This window comes from Passer montanus, unplaced genomic scaffold (assembly GCF_014805655.1).
Source record: "Passer montanus isolate IOZ18808 unplaced genomic scaffold, ASM1480565v1 scaffold56, whole genome shotgun sequence".
Lineage (NCBI taxonomy): Eukaryota > Metazoa > Chordata > Aves > Passeriformes > Passeridae > Passer > Passer montanus.
This window is the reverse complement of record NW_024370595.1, coordinates 3,046,188-3,070,224: the sequence shown is the minus strand read 5'-3', so window position 1 is coordinate 3,070,224 and position 24,037 is coordinate 3,046,188. Positions and strand designations below refer to the sequence as shown.

At 40.8% G+C, this 24,037-nt stretch overlaps 2 protein-coding genes across 5 annotated transcripts; one reads left to right on the top strand and one right to left on the bottom strand.

The window, feature by feature from the left end:
* The first annotated feature begins 1,024 nt into the window (after positions 1-1,024).
* LOC120510186 (granulocyte-macrophage colony-stimulating factor receptor subunit alpha-like) lies at positions 1,025-17,963 on the top strand. 4 transcript variants are annotated; one of them, XM_039725726.1, is made up of 12 exons: positions 1,025-1,225; positions 5,653-5,750; positions 5,922-6,058; positions 7,034-7,154; positions 8,450-8,579; positions 8,671-8,846; positions 9,667-9,806; positions 11,581-11,613; positions 12,498-12,627; positions 13,249-13,342; positions 13,969-14,050; positions 16,788-17,963. In XM_039725726.1, the coding sequence occupies exons 2-12, from the start codon at positions 5,663-5,665 to the stop codon at positions 16,848-16,850; spliced, it is 1,194 nt and encodes a 397-aa protein (XP_039581660.1). In that variant the 5' UTR covers positions 1,025-1,225; positions 5,653-5,662; the 3' UTR covers positions 16,851-17,963. The 4 variants fall into 4 exon arrangements, with proteins under 4 accessions (XP_039581660.1, XP_039581659.1, XP_039581662.1 ...); XM_039725725.1 differs by having other exon boundaries at positions 5,633-5,750; positions 5,925-6,058; XM_039725728.1 differs by having other exon boundaries at positions 5,633-5,750; positions 16,792-17,963.
* On the bottom strand, positions 17,792-22,987 carry SLC25A6 (solute carrier family 25 member 6). Its single transcript, XM_039725729.1, has 4 exons — positions 22,803-22,987; positions 21,383-21,869; positions 20,564-20,704; positions 17,792-20,156 (listed from the first exon to the last, which is right to left on the bottom strand). Exons 1-4 carry the CDS (start codon positions 22,911-22,913, stop codon positions 19,999-20,001), a joined length of 897 nt encoding a protein of 298 aa, XP_039581663.1. The 5' UTR covers positions 22,914-22,987; the 3' UTR covers positions 17,792-19,998.
* Positions 22,988-24,037: the final 1,050 nt, after the last annotated feature.

Sequence of the window (24,037 nt, the reverse complement as noted above, 5' to 3'; positions counted from 1 at the left end):
GGTGGATCTGGGCATATACACTAGGAATACAAACAAACAAACAAACCTGCCCTACAATTTTGGTTCAATGATAGCAGGGTTAGAACAGTTCTTCCTTTAGCAGACTGCCTACTAAGGATCTTCCCTCACTCCTTAGAAGGCTGGGGAATTCTTCACCTTGCTGCTATTGTGCCTGTGTTGGGAGTGGAAGGCAGGAGTTAAATGAACTCCTGTTTGCTAAAAGCAAGGCTGGGGAATTCTTCACCTTGCTGCTATTGTGCCTGTGTTGGGAGTGGAAGGAACTGGAGGAAATAAAAAAAAAAAAACCCATTACATGCAGATTACATAACTACATGTCAGATGTCATGTAAAACAAATGGGGAAGTAACTAAAACTCAGAACCACTTCTGAAGTTGCTGAAAGTTAAAGCAAATAAAATGGATTATGCCTCTTATATTTACATGACTGCAAAGATTTTTGTGAATGTAACATTATGTTATTCAGTAAATGTTTTGGAAATTTAATTTCTGCAGTCAGACACTTTTTCACCTAACATGATATTGTAGCCTAAGATGAACCAAACAAAACCAGCCCATAGCCAGCAGTGAGAAAGTTCAGAAATTTGGGTCTGGTATTTTCCTTGGCATTTCTTTACCTGCAAATATGCAAGACAGACATTTCTTGGCTGATTGCATGTAGCTGCTAAGGACTGATCTTCCTAGAAAGAGAACTTGAGCTTGTGCAGGGACCATAACCAACATAGGCAGGCAGTCACTTTAAACATTGACTAGTCACACAATATTGCTGTTATTTCCAGAACATATTATTTATGAAAATCTGTTTATTTACAGAGCTGGTATTTCTATGAGCCTGTTGATATACTGTGACCCTACTGAGTCCTTATGTATTTTTGGGTAATGTGTTTGCATAGTGTGACATTAATGCTTAGTTCATCTGACATAACAGGAAGGAAGAGTTAGTTGCATGATCTCTTCATGCGAAGTTGTTAACATCTGCCAATCAGGAAACTTAAGTAAGCTCAAAAGCAGCAAGGGAAATGATAAAGTAAGCAGCTTTCTAACTTGCAGCATTTGTTACTTAATACTGTCATGCAGTAAAACAAAGCTACCTTGCAGAGCAAAACATTTACAGATTCCTGCATGTGACTACTACTACACGTTAAAGCGTCCTTGTTGCTGCAAACCAAAACCAAACAAGATACATGAGGAGAGCTTTCCAAGAGGAGGTACGTCTCTCTATGCTGTGTGTTGACTTTTTTGTGCCACGGAAGATTTTTTGCAGGATACAAATATTTTCCAGGGATTAAGTTAGGTACAGTCATATTTGCACACGTACAAAACGTGGATTAGTGTCCTTTAAGGAATTCTAGAGAATATTTTGAGGATTCTTTTCCCTATTTGATTAAACGTAGAAATGTGTAAATAAAAATATCTAAAGATTTCTGCAAGATCCAAGGAAGACTATGAAATGTCTGTAATATCTATTGCACTATTTTACATTTTTTTTCTGACATCTATTTTTTAAAAACTGAAAGAAATGCTATTTTCTGTAAATTAACCCTTTCTATAAATTAACTAGAAATATGTAGATTTCTATTTCTTGGGGGTGAAAAAGTAGATCACAAAATCATGGGATGGTTGAGGCTGGAAGGCACTTCTGGAAATTGTCCTATCCCAAGCCTTGCTTAGAACAGGAGCAGCTACAGCAGGTTGGACAGGGCATCCAGTCAGTATCTCCAACACTGGAGACATCAAAGCTTTCCTGGAAAACCTGTTCAAGTAGTTGACTACCTCACAGTAAAAGGTGTTTTCTAGTGTTTAAATTGAATTTCCATTATTTCAGTTTTTGCCCATTGCTTCTCGTCCAGTCAGTTGTCACCACTGAGCAGAGCCTGACCCTTTCTCATTCCCCACAGCTGGGTGTTTGTACACAAGGATAACATCCTGCTGGGCCTTCATCTCTCCAGGATGAGCAACCCCAGATTTCTCAGCCTATTCTCATGTGTCAGAGCCCTTTTGCTGGACTCCCTCTAGTAGCTCCATATATTTCTTCTTCTGGGGATCCCAGAACAAGACCTGGCACTCCAGGAACACCTCCCTTGACCCGCTGGCAGCACTCTGCCTCATGCAGCCCAGGGTGCCTTTGATCTCCTGTTCTGCAAGGGCACATCATTGGCCCGTGGTCAGCCTGTGCTCTTTGCAAAATGCTTTCCAGGTGGATCTCAGCCTCTGCTGGTGCCAGGGGTTATTCCTCCCCAAACAGAGGACTCAGCACCTTCCTTTGCTGAATTCCAAAAGATTCTTGTCATCCCATTTCTCCAGCTTTTCCAGGTCCCTCTGAAGCAAAAATAGTTGCATGGCACCCACTTCTCCCAGTTTTGTATCAGCTACAGGAATCAGAATACTGATCTAAAAACTGAAATAGTTGTATTTAAGCAGCAATTTGATAATAATATTTCATTACTTGTTACGCATTTTAAGGTTTCTATTCCTATTTCAATGCTTCCAGGAAGGCTTAGCCAGTGTATGATATTCTCCATATCTCAGCAATGTATAAGTGTCAGTTTATCCTCATGGCCCCCTATGAGTAAAATACAAAGTTTCATTTCTGGAAGTGTGTCAAGGGCAGGAGTAATTTTCCCAGAGACATTGAAGCAAATAAGTCACTGGTCTCAGGTGACATTTTCTGGTACCATCCTGCATTCACAGCCTAAGAGCAAAGACAATAGACTAAGAGGGTAAGAATTGGCAGTGCTTAAGTCAGTATTTAGTGCATGCTTTCTGTAGAAACCACTACAGACTACCCAACAGTATTTTACTTCTGACATATTGATAAGGTGGATAGACTGGGCTTATAACAAACTGCCCTGGAGAGAGCTGTGGAGTGTGCTAAGAGTTGAGGTGTCTGGAAAACAGGTGCTTGAGTCCCCCCTGAGGCTCTCCCCTGTGTAGCAGGATAGACACACACTTCTGTGGCTGGCCGGGGGAGAAAGAGGAAAGAAGAAAAGCAGAAAAAATCATCCAGTTTGGGTATCTTCATACCAATAAAATCTATTTTGATTAAATATGAGGAAATACTTCTGCTTACAGCAGAATATGTGTGGTTCTTCTGGTCTGATCCTCCAAATAACACCCACAATCATTTTGACATGAGTGTTCTTTCTGGTACCTTCAATAATGAGGTGACTTCAGACCAGAGAGAGCTTTACTACACTTCTCTGAAGAAGAACAGTCTGGGAGAGGGTAGAGGTTCTGAAGGCAGAAAATTCCTAAAAATATGATGCTGGAGCCACTTGTTTGGCCACTGTACAGAAGGTCTGGCTTGCTCAGCTGAATTGCTCAGGGCTCACCACAGCTCCTACTTCGCCCATCCTGCCTGCAGGCAGAGAAAAAACAGAGAACCTGGTGCTTTCAGCTGGAATGGTAATTTCTTATGAGGAAAGGGAATCCTTACAGGCCCTGCTATTCCCACTGCATGTCCAATGAAATGTCCAGAGTGTGGAGACAATGATGCCAGAAAACACTTCTCTAAGCAGACGGGGCTGTGGACGATTCCTATGGCAGTGTCCCAGATGAGCATTTCCCTGAAAAAGCATGAAGGGTACTTGCAGCATGGGGCTGCAGTCATGTGTAGGAAACCTGAGGGAGATTTTGAGAGAACAGGAGTAATCAGAACAGAGCGAGGGAGAGCTCAAGAAAAATTAAAAAAAAAAAAAGAAAATAAACGAAAGGTGAGCAGACAGTTGCCAAAGAATAGGAAAACAAATGCCTAGAAAAGGAACATGAAGAAAGGAAGGGGGAAGTGTTGAGTGACTGAACAGAAGGGACAAAACAGAGAAAACATGATTAAGAGGCTAACTAGAAGGACAACAGGTCTCAAGGTTCTCATGTGCATTACTGGGGAGGTCTCTGAGACCATGGGAAAGTGGAAATGACTATTGAGACAATATCTCACAGAGAATTCAATGGCCAGTCCTCCATACTGTTTGTACTTGAGATTCTTCAGTATCACTTCGTAGCAGCCTTGGCCACATCCTCGCTGTAGTATGCTGATTTACAAATATGGATGCTGCAAGAGATAAGCAGGTTGCAGTGAAGAGTCTCTCTCTGTTGCAACCCAGGGTGGTGTCCCGGCCCAGCTTGAATCCTGGGGACTGTGATGGAAATGTCACATCAAGCCAATTTCCAGGAAATGCGACATGCCTTCTGAAAATATTCAAGATTACAGAATGATTTACTTGGAACATCAGGGTGGGTTTTTGCTTTCACCACAAGTGGAGTCAGTTTGAAATCAGCATTCTGAGATGACCATAAAAATTAATATAGGAGGGTTGACTAGTAACAAAATATTAACATGTTTCTCTTTTTCCTGAGTTTGTAAGAATTTAATTTAGTTTTAGAATTATCCTTAGTACTATCTGTAATCAAGAAAATTGCTACTATGGAGTTGCACTGCTAGACAATGCTAAAGCAAACACAAATTTAACCAGAGTTGCTTCTTCATGTAAAAAAAAAAATCTGGAAATAGAGAAAGCTTTTCTAAAGAGTTTTCACCTCCTTGGAGAAAAGGAAAATTGTACAAAAGATGAGAAATGTTTGACAAGACCTGATGCCAGTGTTTGACTAGCTTTGCCCAGTCCTCTGTAGGAGATGAATGAATGTGGAATCACCCTTTGCAGGTGCTCACACTTCCTTAGTAATTTAAATTGCCTACAGTGATCTGGAACTCATTTGACTCCTTGGTTTCTGACACTGAAGCAAGCAAAAATTTGAAGGAGACTCTTGTGTGTGGATGCAAACCTCTTGGAACAGTGGGAGTTATGTAGTTTGGAAAGCAGAGGCCCATTTGTGACAGCAAACAGGAAGAAATACTGTGGTGTCCTGACCTTGGCTGGCCACCAGCTGCCCACCAAGCTGCTCTCTCACTCCCCCTCTTCCTTATTCTCTACTTCCTCTCAGCAGACAATATTCAGCCACTCCCTGAGACCGGGGGCTGCAGTACACATAGCAGTTGCTTTGGATGTCAAATATCTGGACAAGAAATGCCTCATCCTTCTTTCTCCCACGTTTTATTGCTGAATATGCTGCCATATGATATGGGCTACCTCTGTGAGTTGGGGTCAGCTGTCCTGACCATGTTCCCTCCCAGCATCTGGCTCATCCCTGTCCCACTGACCTCTGCAGAGTTGGTGGGATGGGGTTGGAGAGACAGCCCTGATGCTGTGCCAGCACTGCTCAGCAGCAGCCAAAACACTGGTGCGTTATCAACACCATTCTAGCTGCTGGTACAAAGCATTGTGATGTTCACAGGATCAAAAAGCAAGAAATCCTGACTTTCTGATGGTACAGTTAGGATAGATATGTGGGAAAAAGTAATTCTCAGTCATGGTCTCTGCACTGAATACAGTGAGTGTGTTTATCATCATGAGCGTCTGTGGCTTCTTTATCTCAAGCTACTTTTATAGGCAGCATCATGGCTATTCAGTTAGTTCAAAGAAGAGGTGCCTGAAGCACATCCTCTGCTTGGCTTTTCAAAAGAATCTTTTTAAAAAATTAAGTTTTGCAAAACCAAAATAGACTTCAACATGATTTTCCTTTCATTTTTGAAAATATTTTCCTTTTTCTTTCTGAAGGTTTCATTATCTCTTTCCAGAGAAGGAAATATGTTTGATACTCTTGGACTCATTTGTATGATTTCGTGGTATATGATGCTATTTCATCCCTTGTATGCTGACATCCAGTGTATGGAGTGTAAGTAGGTTTTTGCAAATATAATCTGAGAAACAATGTTTAACTCTTCATTTATCAGAGATACTTGCAATGAAACTGGCAATTGCTGTCTTAAGCCTGACAGATACTATCCTCTGCATTGAACAAAAGCAATAGCATATCCTTACTGAACTTATGCTGCTACACTTTCAGCAGATGCACAGGAATCACCTATTACAAATGTGAATGTGGACTGGAGAAAAATGAAACTGTCCTGGGAGAGCAGCAGGAATTTCTCTGAGTACAAATGTATCATCATGGACAGACACATGGAGCATGAGGTCACAGAGGTAAACTTGCTATTCATTGAGATAAATAATTGTACCTTTTATCAACTTCACTTACTTTGAAAAAAATGAATGTCGCAGATAACATCTGACATGTGGCTGTTTGCAGTCTATAGCTTGATCTCTTAGGGGCTGTGGAAAACCATCAGCGATTCCAGGGTGCATTTACTGTGAGATGAGCACCCAATACATACTAAAGAATTGAAATTCTGGCACCAAAGTAGAAAGAAAGTGATAGCCTGAAATGCAGCTATGTTGAGTCATGAGTAGGGATGTAGCTGCTAAAAAAAGGGGCTGTGAGATTAAGTGAGACTTCTAGTGACTTTAAAGAGACATAGCAAGAGACACCCTCGCAAAAAAAAAAAAAAAAAAAATCCCAGAAACACTGCCATGGATTATGGTTATCTTAAGTTTTTCACTTGTTTCCCAGTAAACTGGACCATGCCTGCAGCACAGGCTATGCTATAAACCCACATTATCTAAAGAGGAAAATAGGAAGCTCCACAAATAGAGATGGCTTGTTTAGCCTAGCAAAGCAGGTGCCCTAGAAATACACACTACAAAATAGATCACGTCTTTTTTGGCAATTATATGTATAACACCATAGACATTTTTTAACCCCTGGGCAGGTCGGATGAGGACTTTTATTTTGCCTAATCCTTTGGTTAAACTCCTTTGTGGCTCCCTTACATATTTGCCATCTTCTGTTGTGCCACTTGGCTACTATTAGTCTCCTAAAATAGTGGCACACTAGTGTAGCATCCAGCTCCTGAACTGCAAAGCTTTTTGTGTAGTTATGTTTTTGATTCCTCAGTTCCATTCTGTATCATCCTTGAGTGCTGAAGGAGAGAGATAGTTTTTGAACCAAAAACATACATATACATGGAATTGCATTCCTGAGTTGCAGTTCCATAGCCAGCCTCATCTAACATCAGAAGAGCAAAGGCAGAGAAATAAAATATCACGTTCTCTTTACAGGTGGATAATCCACTGTGCAGCTTTCCAGTGGATCTACCCATGCCTATGCACAAAGGGGTAACCTTTATCATTGAAGTGCCAAACACAAACATCTCAAAACAATGCAGCTTTCTTCCTGGAGGTAATGTATCTGGTCTGGCTAAGGTTTTATGCAATTGCAATCTTTTAAAGGTAAACATTGCCTTAGAAAACAGTTACTTACACAGTAGATAACTGCTGTATTTTCTATTAAAAGCTTCTTATTTTCAGATCTGTTAAAATTATTTGCTCTGTAATAAATGTCTCCATCATTCTGCAAGAGAAGTATTACAACAAATGTATCCATAATGGGATTATACTCCTTTATACTAAGGCTTAGAAATCCTAATAAATTACAGTAGTTTAAAGGTGGATACAAATAACTCTTCTGGCTGTTACAAATTAAGATGCTAGTACTTATTTATTGAATGCCTTTCTACTGGGCTGTTGATGAGCTTGTTGTGACCCATTTTTCCCTTTCTTCTCAGCTGAGTTTTCCATTAAAATTTCCCAGCCACTAGGGGTGCAGCAGCTGTGTATAACTGGGGTATTTCAGACATGACAGAGGTGATGGATTAGCAGATTTCTCACGTCTGAGAAGAGAAAATGCACGCTGCTCTTCTCTTCCTGTAGACTTGCCAGCAGAAACACTCATGGTGACCCTCAAAATATAAGCCAGAATGCACAAAACTTCATCGCATCTCCCCTGCTGGCGCTACCTTCCAAGTGTGCAGCTTCCCCAGAGGATTCCCCTGTTCTTCCATAGGGTTGCCCTCTTTATTGGGCACTGGAGAGGGCTGGAGTCAGTAGCAGAGGAAGCCTCCATGCATTCACTGAATTTAGGACATAGCCCAGTAAGAAGCAGAAAACTGGTTGAAGAAGAGAGGAAGAGGCTGAGCATGCCTGCACAGCCCAGCCATGAGGCGCCTTGCAAAGAAATGAGGTTCACATTTCAATGTGCTCCAGGAAAGCAAAAGAGCAAGTCGCTGTCACCCACATGAAGGTGGAAAGATCTAAGGAGGAGCCCGCTTGATTGGAGAGCAGGAAAAAGTCTTAAAAAAATAGTCTCCGCTTTTTTAATCCTCTGTGTAAACCCGTCAGGAGTGATTTCTTGGGCATTAATTGGAAATGGAGAAATACTTATCTTTCTAGCAGCATGGAGAGCATTACAAGGCAATGTGCCTTCCTCTGCTTGTGGAATGCTTCACTGAAAGGTTTCACAGGGCAGAGGCAGTTAAAGTGGAGTGAGAGTACAGTTTTATCTCAGTTGTCATTCTTAACCCAAGCAATAACTAGCTGGGCTTGCAGGTATCTAACATACCTAAGAGTGTGCCATGATCCTCCAGCTTGGAGGAGTCACATGATTTTTCCTCACCATGGATATTCCTGTGTTTGCAGGCATGAAGGGCTCAGCCATTGAAAACTTCTCCTGTGTGCTTTATAACATCTTTCTCATGAACTGCACTTGGCAGGCAGGAAGAGATGCTCCAGCAGACACACAGTATTTTCTCTACTGGCAGAAGTCAAGGTAAGTAGCTCTGCTTGAGACAGGGAATTCTGAATTCTCATTCAACACATCACAGTGCCCATGTTTAACTGAAATATTTTGCCATATACAGAGATGAAGAGGAAATGGAATGTGAGCTTTACATTAAAGATGAAAATTGCAGAAATGTGGGATGTATCTTCCAAAACGTGAGCATAAGGGTTGAAACAGCTTACTTCCTGGTGAATGGGTCTAGCAAAGACTCCCTGATCCAGTTCTATGATGAGTACATTGACCTGTATAAAATTGGTAAGTAATTTCATATTTTATTTTATTACTGTTTTATAAAATAAGGAAGTGGGGAATTTTTCTCTGAAAAGCATATTAAAACAAAGTCTGTAGCTGTTGCAGCATCCTGCACTGTAGGGCAGTCTTTGCTTCCAGCAGCTGACAGAATACAGCTCCAAAACTTGACCAAAACATACAAAGACAGAGGCAGCCTGAAAAAATTGCTAAGACAAGAGGTGTGGACATAGTCATGGATTCCAAGTAATGAAACACAATGGGTAGATTTTCAAGGCCACCTTTCTTAAGGGCCTGTTTTACCATGCCTTAATCTCACACCTGAGAGCCACAAGAGCTACATGTCCTAAAACCAGAGTTTGGGCTCAGTTTCCAAGTTAGGGCTGTGTTTAAGCCCCAAGAGAAATCAAGTCACACTGAGTCAACTGTATTATAGGCACTCCAATTCAGATGTCTTGAATGCATCACGAATAATACTACATATACAAAAACTTCCTTCCTTTTTCCTATGGAAACTAGCACTGTCAATATGAGGTTGGAAAACAGATGTAGAAGAAAATGGCACTCTGCTGATTGCACTGCTGAATTACACAAAATCTTTCATACCTTTTCTTTACATGAACTTCATTTACTTCAGATGTCCAAAAACTGCGTGATATATTCTCAAGTTTTGGTTAGGTGTTTTATTGCTCTTTGCCAGATAACTTCAGTTAGCACCAGCAGCACACAGTTGTACATCAGCTGCCTCACCTTCACATGCATTTTGCTGTGAAGGCATGAGTTGTAGCTGACCATGCCTATATTAATTATTCCATTTTTTCCCCAGAAATACTCACTGCTCCATTAAATGTCACTGCCCATTGTACCAGAGATCCAACGGGCTGCTTAATTACATGGCATCCACCCCTTACAAGTCATGAGAAAAAAACAAAGTGTTTTCAGTATGAAATTAGCATACAAAACAAGGTAAAAACAATTTCTTAGTTTGTGTTTTGTACCGTACCTGTGCTCATGCTTATCTATAATATGTACATTTCTGACTTCTTTATTTATTTTTTTATTATTATATATTATTATTATATATATATATCATATAATATATATATTATTATTATATATTATATTAAATGTTTTATATATTAAATTATTAATTTTTCTGTCATAAGCTGTAGTGTCCTCCTGCTACAGTTTTTCTGGTCTCATATCCCACCTGCCATGAACTTCTGCAGCTCAGAGGCTCACCATGGTGGCAATTGCTCAGCTACAAGACCATTAGAGGAAAGATCAGCTAAAGGTTAAACATAAATATACAACTGCAATAAAGCAACACATCATTAAATTTTGTTTGTTTATTAAAAATGAAACCAACGCCTTGTAGGCTGATTGGAATATCTGGGTTGTGTATCTTTCATGCATTAATAGCATCTACCTTGGTACCTATTGGTACAAGGAGCAATTGCAGCAATGTAGCTTTCCAGCTGGTTGGAATAATTTGACAATAATATCTTGTGTGAAATACTTACAAAGTTCTACATAAAGATATAGATCACAATATAGCAGTATTGTGAAAACATTTATTTGAAAAAAATACACATTAAATCTTGTTTCCTGTGCCACAATCAGAATGGGTGGGGCTCAGTGTAGATTTCTACGTTTGGGTAGGAAATTCATCTCCTAGACTGAGACACCTTAATGCAGATGTCTGCATAGGAGCACGAATATCTCCTAAGGGTCAGTGCACATCAGGGCTCCCTGCTGTGGAGTAGTAGGTGCCTCACAGCCCTTGAGGTGCTCAAGGTACCAGCAGTACTGACACAGAGATGGCAGCTAGAACTCACACCTTTCAGGAGGGGCCAACAGAGGTGAGACAGCTAAAGCAGCACTACACATCTGTTCAAGCAACTCTTTTACACCCTGCTCATTCCCAGCACAGACTGGTGACTTCCATCATGTCCTAAGCTGAAAGCACTCAGCTGACAATGAGTGATGGGGACGTGTTAGTCTACTTTACAGTAAAAGACACACTGTGGGTGTGTTTTCTGTAATGAGACATTCCTTCCAGTTATACCTTTCTGACTTTTCCATAATGCTGGCTATCCTGCTATTACATGTCATAGATGTTTCCAGGACCTCAGCTTTTCAATTCTTTCTGAGATCGTTGCTAAAAGTCACTGCTATTGAATTTGTTCACTCATTTTTGAACCTATCCTTTTCTTCAAAATTTTCAGGTTCTTTGATCCAGGTCAATGTTTGATTCCAGTTAATTAAATTTTGATTGTACAGGATGTGTAAGCAGCTCTCCACAGAAAGCCCCTGAGCATGGATAAGTCTAACAGAGACTTTGACTGGAAGGAGGGTAAATTTGCTATTCACATCAATTTTCACAAACTATTGTGAAATTGCAGCTTCCAGATCTGCTGTGTTTGTAGCATGATGTGATTGCTTATGTAATTTGGATATGGATGAGAATGCATAGTGTGTATAAAAATACACTTAGTGGCAAATGCAGCTTCTCACATCTACTGATAAATGTTTCCTTCCTTTTTTAAAAGAAAATGTAGGAAGACAAAATTCTGAATAAAATGCTGTTATTCTGGGACATTTCTGGACAGTACTATCTGATTGATTTTTCAGTTAAAATAACCTATGATCTTCAAAAGCAAGAAAATAAGAACAATATAGAGAAATATTTGATTCATAAGAAAATAATAAAAATGAAGATTTTGTCTTTGTTTTGCAGGATGAGCCCAAAGAAGAGAAAAAGTTTCCTCATGTAAGTATTCTTGTCAAAATTTGCCACATACAAATTTGTGGTTTTGCCAACTTAAGCATATAAATACCATCATGGAAAATACACTTACTTATAGAACTACAGGTTTTGTATCAATGTACCAATGAGAATTCAGAAAAATATGTTCCTGTGATATCTTTAAGTGTAAAGTTGATATATCCCTTCAGCATAGCATAGGCAAAATTTTCCATGGATTTCACAAAACTTCATACATTCCATCTATTGCACAAATAGATTTTGTTCCTGACAGATGTGACATTTTTCTTACTAAAAATCTGAAACACTCTCATTGGAATAATACCACTGTTAGCTCAGGACAGCTAGGCAAAGGGAGTACAACAGTCTTCAAAACCTGGGGAATTCAATAAATACTGTCAGTCTTCCCTTGACAAATGAGTAGTCTTCTAAGCCTTGGAAGGGCTTGACAGATTCGACTTTATACAAAGAATCATCAGGCCAAATATTACATACCTGTTATTGTATTATCTCAAGAACATTAAATATTTTTAGCAATGACAGACACCAACCTGTTTAATCCCCATGAAGGTTGCAAGGGGAGTTTCCAGGGTACTTCTCCAATTTCTGCTTTGTGTCTTTCAGATTTCCTTAGGGTCCACAAACAAGGACACACCAAAGAAAAAAAAAGTCCATAAAGCATAATAAAAGAAATCAAATAAAAAAAAAACTTAAAAAAATTTTTGCCTTCAAAAAACAGTTTTGCTGCAAGATAGTACATACCTAAAAAAAAAAACAATCATACAAATAATTTTTTTTAGAAACTGTACCAGGAAATTTACCTACAAACTTTGTTAATAGTTGCCTATGAGGTGAAATGCTGTCTGATCGTCTGATCACTTTCCTGTTAGGTAAGGAATGACAGATATGAATTCCAAAATTACAATGAGAAAAAAAGATACACTCTGAAAATCAGAGCACGTGGAAAAAACTGTCTCGTAAACTCAAATTGGGGGGAATGGAGTGAACCCATTGAGTTTGGTAAGACCATGAATTTTTTCTTTTTCAGTATTACCTTGTTTGCTTCCCTTTCTTCCTCATAGTCACAGAAATGGATAAAATCCTAATTTTCACCCAATTACAGAAGGAACTGGGGGGATTATATTAACGTGGAGGAGTAGCTCCAATACCCTGGCAGCAGAGCCTTTGATTAGCTGGGATTGTGAAGGCAGCAGATACTCAGAGCCAGGGGCTACAGAAACAGCCTGAGACAGACCCACCCTTGTCTTTGGTCTGCTGTGATGAGGCTGCCTCTTTGTTCTCTTAAGTTTTTACATGAATATCATCCCCTTCTTCCTCCATCTTTCTTTTCACATTTTACACTAATTTTGCTCTATTAATTGTTCTGTAAGTCTGTTTATTCTTTTTTTCCAGAATTAAAAAAAAAAATTTTCCAAATCTTGATTCTCTAAATTTTAAGTATTTGAAAATGTTTAAAATGCATCAAGTCTGTCTGCATTTTTGGACAAAATTCTATAATGAAGTCAAATTGAAGTCCTCTAGAACATCCGAAAAATGTAGTGAAATTCACATTCATTGCATCATACAGTCACAAAGGCAGCTTTTTACCATTCTAAAATATTTCTCTCTCGGCTGTTTCAGGTCAAGGGAAAGATTACTTTATTTTTGTGATTTTATTTCTGATTGCACTTGGAACAATCTCAATTGCACTTCTCCTGTACTGTCTTTTCAAAAGGTAAATCAACCTTTTTTCTGTAGACACTACTGGCAGAGTATTATCTATATGAAACACATTCCTCCAACCTCCTACTTTCCTACCTGCAAATTAAAATAATCTGATTATCAATGTCATGAACTATTATGAACAGGATTGCTGTGGAGGGCCCTTTGGCATGAAAAATCACTAAATAGAAAAGGGGGAAAGGATGTTGAAGTTATTAAGTGATTGATTCTACCAGATTCTACAAAAGCCTTTTTGTTCTTACTTTTAAGTATTTAACACCCAGGTAGCTTTGAAGCTATTGGCTGCATACAGTACCAGACAAGAAGGAATCCAAATTAACATATTGATATTTTGAGAAAACTTCTCACTCAGTGGTGAAAGTTATGTCATGTGATTTATTCAAAGTAATTTATTAATAACTTATTTACTGTGATTCTAATCACAAAATAAATTTTAATAACCCAAATGCTAGGTGTAATAATAGTTACCCCACTGAAAATATTTCTCATTTAATTTGTAGAGCAATAGATATTTAATCTTGAAAGTAAAAAAAGTCCTTAAGTTACACCACAAAATATTTGTGTAAGTTATATTAGCAATATTTTCAATTTCTTCACAATCCCATTTTCTACCCAAAGGTACTGCAGTTTCAAGAACCTATTTCCTCCCATACCACAACCAAGAGACAAATTCAATACATTAACTGATGAAGATATCCAGGTACGATTTCTTCTCAATTTAGTCAAATTTGTTAACTACAAACCACAACAGGCCAAAGACTAGAAGAACTGACTTATAGAAATAAGTGTTAACATTTGGTCCAAAGCTAATTTCTGTCACACAAGCTATTCTGCTTTGAAACCTGAAATGCTCTATGCCAGTACTAAAAGTATTTTCCTGGAGGTATTTGCAGACATATTTTAAGACCACAATTTACACATTTACTGAGTGTAAATTTACTGTAATTTCTGTGTGTACCAGTTTTGCAAGGTTGCTGTTCATACTTTAAAAAGAACCAAAGTGAGGATGCATTCCATTAGCATTTTCAAACACCAATGGTCATAAAATAATGTGAATATATATTTCATAAGCCTGACCCATACCCATATAAAAATCCTGTCACACATTGCAAATCAACAGGGCTGGAAAGACTTAACAGTAAAACTAACCTTCCTCTTGCTTCAACACATGATTTGCAATTTCAGTGTTTTGTTGAAGTTGTATTTGACCAGTACACTGTAGCAGCCTGGTGCAGCCTATTCTGTGTGTTTATTTAGCCTAACTTTTAAAAAGCCTTTTAATAGCTTGGTTTAATGCACTTAAAATCCAATGCTTTTTACCCTTATTCCTTTCCCGTTTACAGTATCTTACACACCTGCACACTGTCAACAGCAAGTAACTCTTCTGTCTGTCTGCACACATCACGACAACCAGGCTCCAAACCATTCATGCTTCCCAAATCCATCCATTTGGGCAGTGGTTTATATGGTGACTGCATAGTGAGGCAATGCTTTCCCTCAGCTGGCTAAAGCAAAGACATACTTGAAATCAGTAAATCAGGTTAGTCATTAATTGCCAAAAATTCAGTGGGCAACACCACACATTCCAATGAGGATTCCTAAAGTGACACATAAATTTTTCTTCAATCATTTCCAAAGAATCCCCAAATCTCTGAATACTAAAACTCTCTCCTTTTGGTAACTACACAGCAGCCTGCTGTCCTGATTAATTTGTTTTGTCCTACCACCTTTGGCTTCCACAGAAAGTAGGTAGGAGTGTGACTTAGATAGGTTTTCTCATACACCTTAAGTCATAAATACCTGGTTTCTCACTTCCTACTAAGCTGCCAGACCTAAGGCTACAGAGCAGCAGCAGTATACAGCCCATTACATTAAATAATAATAGCTAGGAAAGTAACAAGCAGTTTTTGGAAAATTGCATACTGATTGCTTGCTTTTCCTGAACTTGAGTGGCTTTCAAATTCCTGTGCATATACAGTACCAAACAAACTCAAACCACTCCACTACAACCCAGAGGCCTTTGTGGATGAGATCTGCAAACTGTGGCACAGGAACTTCCGTGCAGGGAGCAATGCAGCAGCAGCAATTGCCAGTTAAATGAAGCCCTCACATTACCTCACACCTGCCAACCACCACTGTGAAGATAATTCATTTGATTTTGACATGTTTAAACAGTTTGATCTACTCTTAAAACCTAATTTTATTTTACCTCTTCTCTCCAAACTCAGTACCTTTAACACTGATTGAATGTTGTAATTCTTCAAAATTATTAAAATAACACAGTACAGAAAGTACATTTTCAAAAGCTCTCCTCCACTGAATACCAAACATTCTCCCTGACATTTAGTGCTAATGGTTTTTTGAGCTGTTTTGAAACCTGCAATATCCTTTGCTAATCACACCTTTTTAAAGCTTGCATTTTCTCATTTTCCCTCTATTTACTCAATGACTTTTCACATTTTCTAATTCTTTTCTCTGATTACACAATGCTTTTCCTGAGATCACTGGAAAAGCTCATGATCAAAAAAACCTAACTTTCTGCACTGCATCCTTAAAACACTCATGTTAAAGAACTGCCAATTTTATTTACTTTAAGATCCTACCAACCAAATCATTCCGTGCATCAGACAACTTGCACTCCTCTAATCCATTTTATTTTACTCATCTTACTACAGACCAATGATTTTCTAGTCATTCTCCCCATATGCTTTCCTCACCATTCCCAAGTTTTATCACCTCTTGCCTGGAGTTAAAATATATTCCAAGAACTTGCAAGACACACTCTGTGCATTTTCCTTGGAGAACAGTAAAGTAGCCCAAAACACCATGACCACAAAGCCCTGCAGGGCTTTACTCATTCTTCAGCTTTCCTAGAAAAAAAGTCTCCAGAACACCCTGGTTTGATGTTCTGCAACACACCCTCAGTATGACAGTAAGCTTGTTTTTTTACCTTTTTTTCCCCACCAGTACTAGCCCTCCTTTTTTTTTTTTTTAATTATTTATCTTCCCTCAAAACTTGAAACCCCAAGTGCTCTGCGTATTACCATCTTACCTAGCAGCAGGCACTCTCCTAGAACTCCAGGTTAGCCAATGTAAAAATGTCTGATAGCAACCAAAATATTTTATCTACATGCCTAGCCAGCACCTACATATGGAAAATTCAGCAAATAGTAACTGAATAAATTCCTTCTATTGTCTCAGCTAAGGCTGTTCAGTGTATAAATCAGCGTCTGTTCCTCCTCCTTCTAACAGCCAGTACTGCTCAGTCATATTGATACATTCATTAACGGTCCTTAAAACTGTTTGCTCCTGCCTTGCAATCATTTATTAGCTATTAAAATACTAAGATGTGATGCTTTTGGTACTAATGAAACTAATGTTCAGAATGGTATCAACTTGTAGCTTACTGCATGATACAGCATTTTCTTTCCCTTTAGACAGAATATATAAATCTACCAACAAAAAGTCATGCTGAGAAAATAACTACAATTGAAGAATGATCCAACATTCCAAAAACACACCTGATTCCCCAACATGGAAGAAAATTATGAATCCTGCTGACAAGTACTTCAAGCCAGCCTATAAAAGGACATAATCACCTACAGAACTGTGTGTCCCCTTGAAATCCACATAAATGGGAGCAGACGGAAAAAAGGGAGAAAAATCAGAAATTTGCTCTTTTCCCTTTGTTCAAACCCACAATGCCTGGCAACTAAGCTTTTCTGCAAGCACCTACTCTGAAGTGCTTAAACCTTGCTAAGAGGTTCTTCACAATGTGAGACAAGTCCTCTCAACCAGAATAAAGCTGTTATTTCTTGTCATCATTGCTGTGAAGCTTCTTTCATTATAATGATTTCCTGTAGGCTGACAGCCTTGCTGTATAATGCCACAGCAATTTTACTGTAATTTTTATATGCCGTTATTTTCCAAAGCACAAACCAGCTATTTAGAATGTGTTTAAATTTGGTCTTTGATCTTCCAACCAGTACCACCAAGCTATCCCAGTACGTGCAACTAACTTTATGCAAGACAAGAACAGAATATAAAATTATCCTTGTCAAATATAATTATTAATACTGGTCTCAGTCAGCAATTTCATGAGCTCAGTACTGCAACTGTAAATAGCCCTCTGCAACACCGTGATCCTGTGCAGTTTTAGTATGTACTTAAGTAACAAATAGCATTGAAAGCCTTCAAAAAAAATCCCAAGTTGTGAGAAATGAAATAAAATCTAGTATTTAATAGCTAGATCTTAAATGTAAAAATTCCTCACAAACGTATTTTAGTTTCTCCCTTCAAAGGGTGCAAATGCTATTTCCAATGCCTTTTAAAAATAATATAGGCTTTAGATGTCAGCATCTAAACACTGGACAGTTTCCTGTTCATACTTTTCAAAATGAATGTATTTCAGTGTTTCAATAAGACAGAGAACAAATGTTTCTTTTTAAAAGTCTCATTTATTGTTTGCCTCTTACATCCCTAAACTGCATCACACATTGGAAATTGCTGCTGCATGACTAAGGGAAGCCATATATTAAGAAAAAAAAAAACCCAAAAACCTGAACACCACAAATTAGTTCATATTGAATGTACAACATAGGGAAATTGCAGTTCCACTTAAAACTCTTTGTTCTGGTTTAGGGCAAATTTGGGAGGATTTGCTTCTTTTCCTATTTCTTTTGGTTAAACCTTGTTCTGAAGGGGAGATTGGGTGTAAAAGCCCTGTCCCTGTCAGGGGCTGCTGAAGTAACTACATTTGGTTTTTCCCACAAAGCTTGGGCTCTCTTACAGGGAGGTATCCCATCATTATCTCTACCCTTGCAAGGCACTGATGCAGAAAGAACCTGATTAATATGTTTATGTAGACAAAATGTCTTCCCCTGCTCCCCAGCACACTGACTGGCAGGATTAACACCAAATGACCTGCCTGCGCCACAGGGAGCTGCTACTGCCACACAGGATTTAAGAACCACTTGCAGCAGGTACATGAAGTTTGCCAGTAGCCTGTGTACAAAGTAGCTGTGTGATGTCCTTACATTCACATAAAGATGTTGAAAGCAGTGCTTGCGCAACCGTGAAAGGAAAAAGGTAAAGTACACTCAAGAGGGAGGTAATAACCAGCCAAAGCCAAGCAGGTAATTTAAATACTTCATCTGGAATAGCAATCTCAGAAGGCACACAGAAGAACTCAAGACAGCTCAGTCAGCCTTCAATGAGTCATACAATGACACAATTTTCCTTTCTCAAGCTATAGGGAGAGCTCTTAAAACATGAAGATTAACACCTTGTTTTCCTCTACTGGTCCCTCCACAATGTCTTTGCAGATTACAAAGTACAAAAGATTATATACATATGAAGAACGGCACATTATCTCAAATATTATTACATTATCTCAAAGAGCAGTTATGAGAAATGACTCAATCTGGTCTTCTGACCATCCCTAAACATTAATCAGTTAATACTGAAGGCTGACCTACTTTGATCTATTATTTTACAGCTACATAGAAGCACACATTCCCTCCCCCACAACCCTTCAACTTCACCCATTAGACTGCAACTCATTTCAGATTAAATTAAACCTTTCAGAGCTACTGACCACTGCTACAGATGAGGCCAAACAGTATCCTGAATGGCACTATCAACACTTCCAACCAGCAGCAACAATACAATATATAGGTCACTCAGAAGTTGAAGGCATTTACTGGGTTCCTGGGTTTTTGCATGAATGCCATGATGCTTTCTATAGTGATTTGACAAAAAAATTTTATTTTAGGCCGTTTTACCAAGGGCGAGAGCATTACTTTTTAACAGTCCTTGGTACTTTGGGTTTTCCTAGCACTACAACTGAACCATGACCCCATAATTTTACCTCTATAGGCTTTAGATGTCAGAATCTCATAATAGAAGATGTAAATCAATCTCTAAGAATCATGCAAAAAGCCACTTGCAGCAGCCCATCATACACTATCAGGCACAAAGAATGGGAGTGGTTTCTATTAGTACAACCCATGCTTCCCCACCCCTCCTCCTAAAGATGTCACATTTATTTTTTTAAAAAGCTTATTTGTGTAAAGGTATCAGAGGACCCATTATCTGAAACAAGTTTTCAAATACAAGAGGCTTTTCCAAAGCTTTTATGTAATAATTTCAACACAGACCGAGTAAGTATGTTTATTGTTTTACAGCAGAATGCCCCAATTTAAGAACAAAGTTGCTAGATGTTCAGCTGTGCAAAATGGTACATAGTGCTTCAGTACAAGTGGAAAAAAACATGATTTGTTAGCAAATGCTTTCAAATACAATTTTATGGTCCTATAAGATAGGACTTGAAACTGAAGACTGATCCACAGGCAAATGATTTTTTTCTGCCTAAATTGGACCTAACAACTTTGGACCCAAAACCAACACCACTCATTCCTTACTGCTGTAAAGAAAAACTGTCACACCGAATTGCCAGATTCAGTGTTTTCATTCGTGCGTGTTACAGAGAAGTGGATCAGTCCTCTATGTCAGTTTCTAGCCCCATCTAGAAGTATCATCTGGCTCCGATAAATAAGACTCACAGGAATTTCTTGAAGGTCAATGGTCCATAATGGTAGTTATTCTACATGATCTGCTCAACTTGATTCCCAATTCTATTTAGGCTGTTTAAATTACTTTCTTGAATTCATCGTACAGCACAAGCACGAAAGCACCCCCCATGCCTCTGAGAACATTGGACCATGCACCCTTGAAGAAGGCCTTTCCTCCTTCATCCCTTGCAATCTTCCGCCAGCAGTCAATTGTTCCAGAGTACATGATATCAGCTGCAGAAAAAGAGCAAACAGTTATTCTTAATTCCCATTTCATTTCAGGTAACTTTAATAACTGCCCTATTTTACTCAACTGCTTTGTGATGTCCCAAACCACAATTCAAAAATCTAACACAATACTTACTAAAAATATTATGCCTCCTTTTTAATCTTTGTTTAATCTAACAATGCAAATAAGAAGTCCATTTTTTCAGTGTCATGTTCCATAATGAAAAGTCCTCAGCACACATCCTGACAATCTCAGGTTGACCTTACTGCATTTCCTCATTTGAGTACAATATAATAAACTAGATTTATGGAACAATGAACTGTAACTCTGAGGACGGCTGTTAGTAAAAAAGAACTCCATCTTGTTAATGCTGTTTCAACAGCGTGAGCAGCTCTGTGGATTTACAGCCTACCTCCTTTGCGTCCTGACTGCATCATCATCCTACGCCGCACTGTGTCGAAAGGATAGGAGACCACGCCAGCCACAGCAGTCACTGTCTGGGCGATCATCCAGCTGATAACAATGTGAGTGTTCCTGGGATCTGGGAGCATGCCTGCAGTAAAACAAAAAGGGCAATTAGCTTTTTACCTTGCACATTCTCCTCTGGCTCACTGACTGCATGACAGCTATTCTACTAGATGAACTAGTATGAAACACTGTAGATCCATACTCTAAATAAAACTGCAGCATAACATTTCACAAATTTAAACATACTGAAGGCGTATTTAGAAGATTTTCTTCTCAGTAATCACAGCAGGTTACAATTTAAGCACAAGCATTCTTTTTAGACTGGCATGAAACAACTTGACTATTCCCTATGCTTTTAGTAAAGAAACATCACTAAATTTAAGTCACTGTCCATGTGGATAACATTACATTACAAACTAGCATCAACGGCTTATTTTCCCTAATGTCAAACTTAAAAATTACTTTGCCAAACAACTGCTCAATCCCATTCTGCTAAACATACTTGGACTGGTCTGGGGTAACTTCAGTATGCACTGAACAAAAAAGAAAATATTCTAATACTCTCAACGCCTTAGGAGCAACTGCTTGAAGTACAAAGCCAGTACTTGCAGGCAGGCTGCTGCCGTTAACACATGCACACATTTCCCCTCGTATACAGCAGTATCACAGATGTGGCACTGGTATCCCCCTTCACCTTCACATATGCAAAACCAGACAATACAATTCTAAAACCAGGTTTTTCAGATCCCCTCTGAAATATTACCTTTTGCTGTATCATAGATCCCAAAGTAGGCAGCTCTATAGATGATGATGCCTTGGACAGAGACATTGAACCCCTGGTACAAGCCACGCACACCATCAGACTTGGTGATTTTCACTAGACAGTCCCCGAGACCAGAGAATTCTCTGTCTGCGCCAGCTTTCCCAACATCGGCAGCCAAACGGGTTCTTGCAAAATCCAAGGGGTAGACAAAGCAGAGGGAAGTGGCTCCAGCTGCACCACCAGATGCCAGGTTACCAGCAAAATACCTCCAGAACTGAGTGTGCTTGTCTACACCTCCCAAAAACACCTGCTTATACTTATCCTTGAAGGCAAAATTAAGAGCTTGAGTTGGGAAGTATCTGATGACATTTGCCAAGTTTCCTCTCCAGAAAGACAGCACTCCTTGTTCCTTTGGAATACGCACTACACAATCGATGATGCCCTTGTACTGTTTATCAGCAGCAATCTGTTTACTCGCATGTTGCACCTGCAAATAAAAATACAGATATTGATCACTTGCCTTGACAGGTCTATGCTGCAGATAGGCTTAAACCTGCTTCTACTATAAAACAAAGTTGTTAATTCTGAGTGGCCATTGTTGGTATTATAAAGAGACTTAAAATTGCTTCCAAGCCTCAAAGTTGTTAAGTCTGAGTGGCCATTGTTGGTATTATAAAGAAAGAGACTTAAAATTGCTTCCAAGCTCTTTCAGAAATCAGGACTTGGCAAAACAAGAACAGAAAACTAAAAGCAATTCCTCTACAACTTCCTGAAGGGAGACTGAAGCAAGGTGGGGGCCAGCCTCTTCTCCCAGGCAATTAGTAACAGGACAAGAGAACACAGCCTCAAGCTGTGCCAAGGAAGGTTTAGGGGGAAATAGGGGAGGAATTCCTTCAGACAAAAAGTGATTAGACTTTGGAATGGGCTGCTTAGGCACTGGTGAAGCGACCATCCCTAGAGGTGTTTAAGACTGGACGTGGCACTTAGTGCCAGAGTCTACTTTAAATTAGACTACGTGGCATTAGACTGGGCTTTATGATCTCTCTGAGGTCTTCACCAAACTGATTCTGGGAGGTACAAGGGCAAGTATAAAACAAATACATCACGACAAATACATCGGGCATACATAAAGGCGAGAGCCTTTACTGACAAAGACAGGCCTGCGGTGGGAATCGCCGGAGCGAGCCGCGTCAGGCCGACCGAGCAGCCAGGCGGAGGGGCAGGGCCTGGGGCGGAGGGAGGCTCGGGCAGCCCCTCGGCCGGGCCGGGCGGCCGCGAAGGTCACTCGAGTCACCTTGGGGCGCCGCCGGGTCACGCCGGGCCGCGGCCCCCGCCCCCGCCCGTCCCTCCGGCCGCGCCCGGCCCGCCGGAGCGGAGACGGGCGCCGCCCGCGCTGCCCGTTCTCGCCCGCGCCGCTGACCTGGAGCAAGAGCTTGACCCGCTCGATGGGCGCCACCGCAGTCTTGCTGATGGCGGCGGCGACGCCGCCCGCCAGAAAGTCCTTGAGGAAGGAGATGGCCTGGTCCGCCATGTTCGCGCCGCGCCGGAGCCGCCGGGAGGAAACGCTGCTGCCGCTCAAGCCGAAAGGGCGGGAGCGCCCCCGCGCATGGGCTTAATGCCGGGCCGCGCCGGCCACGCCCCCCCGCCCCATTGGCCAGCCCGCCTCGGGGGCGGGGCTTGCGGCGAAAGGGCCCCGCCCCTCCCGTCGCCCTCCGCCCCGCTGCGGCGCCAGTGTCGCAGCGCCGCGTCATCCGCGCCGGGCCGGCCCCGGGCCTGCTGCTCACACCATTGTCCCCGCTACGGTCGCCTTCCCAAGCGCTCCGCGATCGCTGTCTGACACAGCCAGCAGCGCCCGCAGCAGCCTGCGCAGCGCGGCGGGTCCCCTCTGCACGCAGGCTCTGCAGAGGGATCTGGACGGGCTGGGTGGGTGGGCGCTGGGTTTATGAGGTTCCACAAGGCCAAATGCCAAATACACTTGGGTGACGACAGCCCCGTGCAGCGCTACAGACTGGTGTCAGACTGGCTGGAAAATGCCCCGCATAAAAGGGACGGGGGTGCTGGTGACAGCCTCGGGAAATGAGCCAGCGTGTGCCCAGGTGACCAGGAAAGCCAGTGGCATCCTGGATAAGGGGACCAGGGCAGTAATCCTGCCCCCGCACTCGGCACTGGTGAAGCCACTCCTCCAGTACTGTGCCAGTTCTGGGCCCTTTAATCCAGGAAAGGCATTGAGGGGTTGGAGTGGATCCAGATAAGGGGAATGGAGCTGGTGAAAGGTCTGAAGCAGAAGTCCTGTGAGGAGCAACTGAGGAGCTGGGGCTGGTCAGCCTGGAGAAAAGGAGGCTCAGGGGTGACCTTGTTGCTCTCTAGAACCACCCAAAGGAGGCTGTAGCCAGGTGAGAGTTGGCCTTTTCTCCCAGGCAACCAGCCACAGGAGAAGAGGAAACAATCTTAAGCTGTGCCAGGGGAGGGTTAGGTTGAACGTTAGGAGGAATTTTTTTCACAGAAGGGATGGTGAGACATTGGAATGGACTGTCCAGGGAAGTGGGGTAGTCAAAGTCCCTTGGTGAAAAGAGTAGATGTGGCACTTGGTGCTATGATCTGCTGACCTGGTTTTGGGTCAGAGGCTGTACTTGATGATCTGAGATTTCTTTTCCT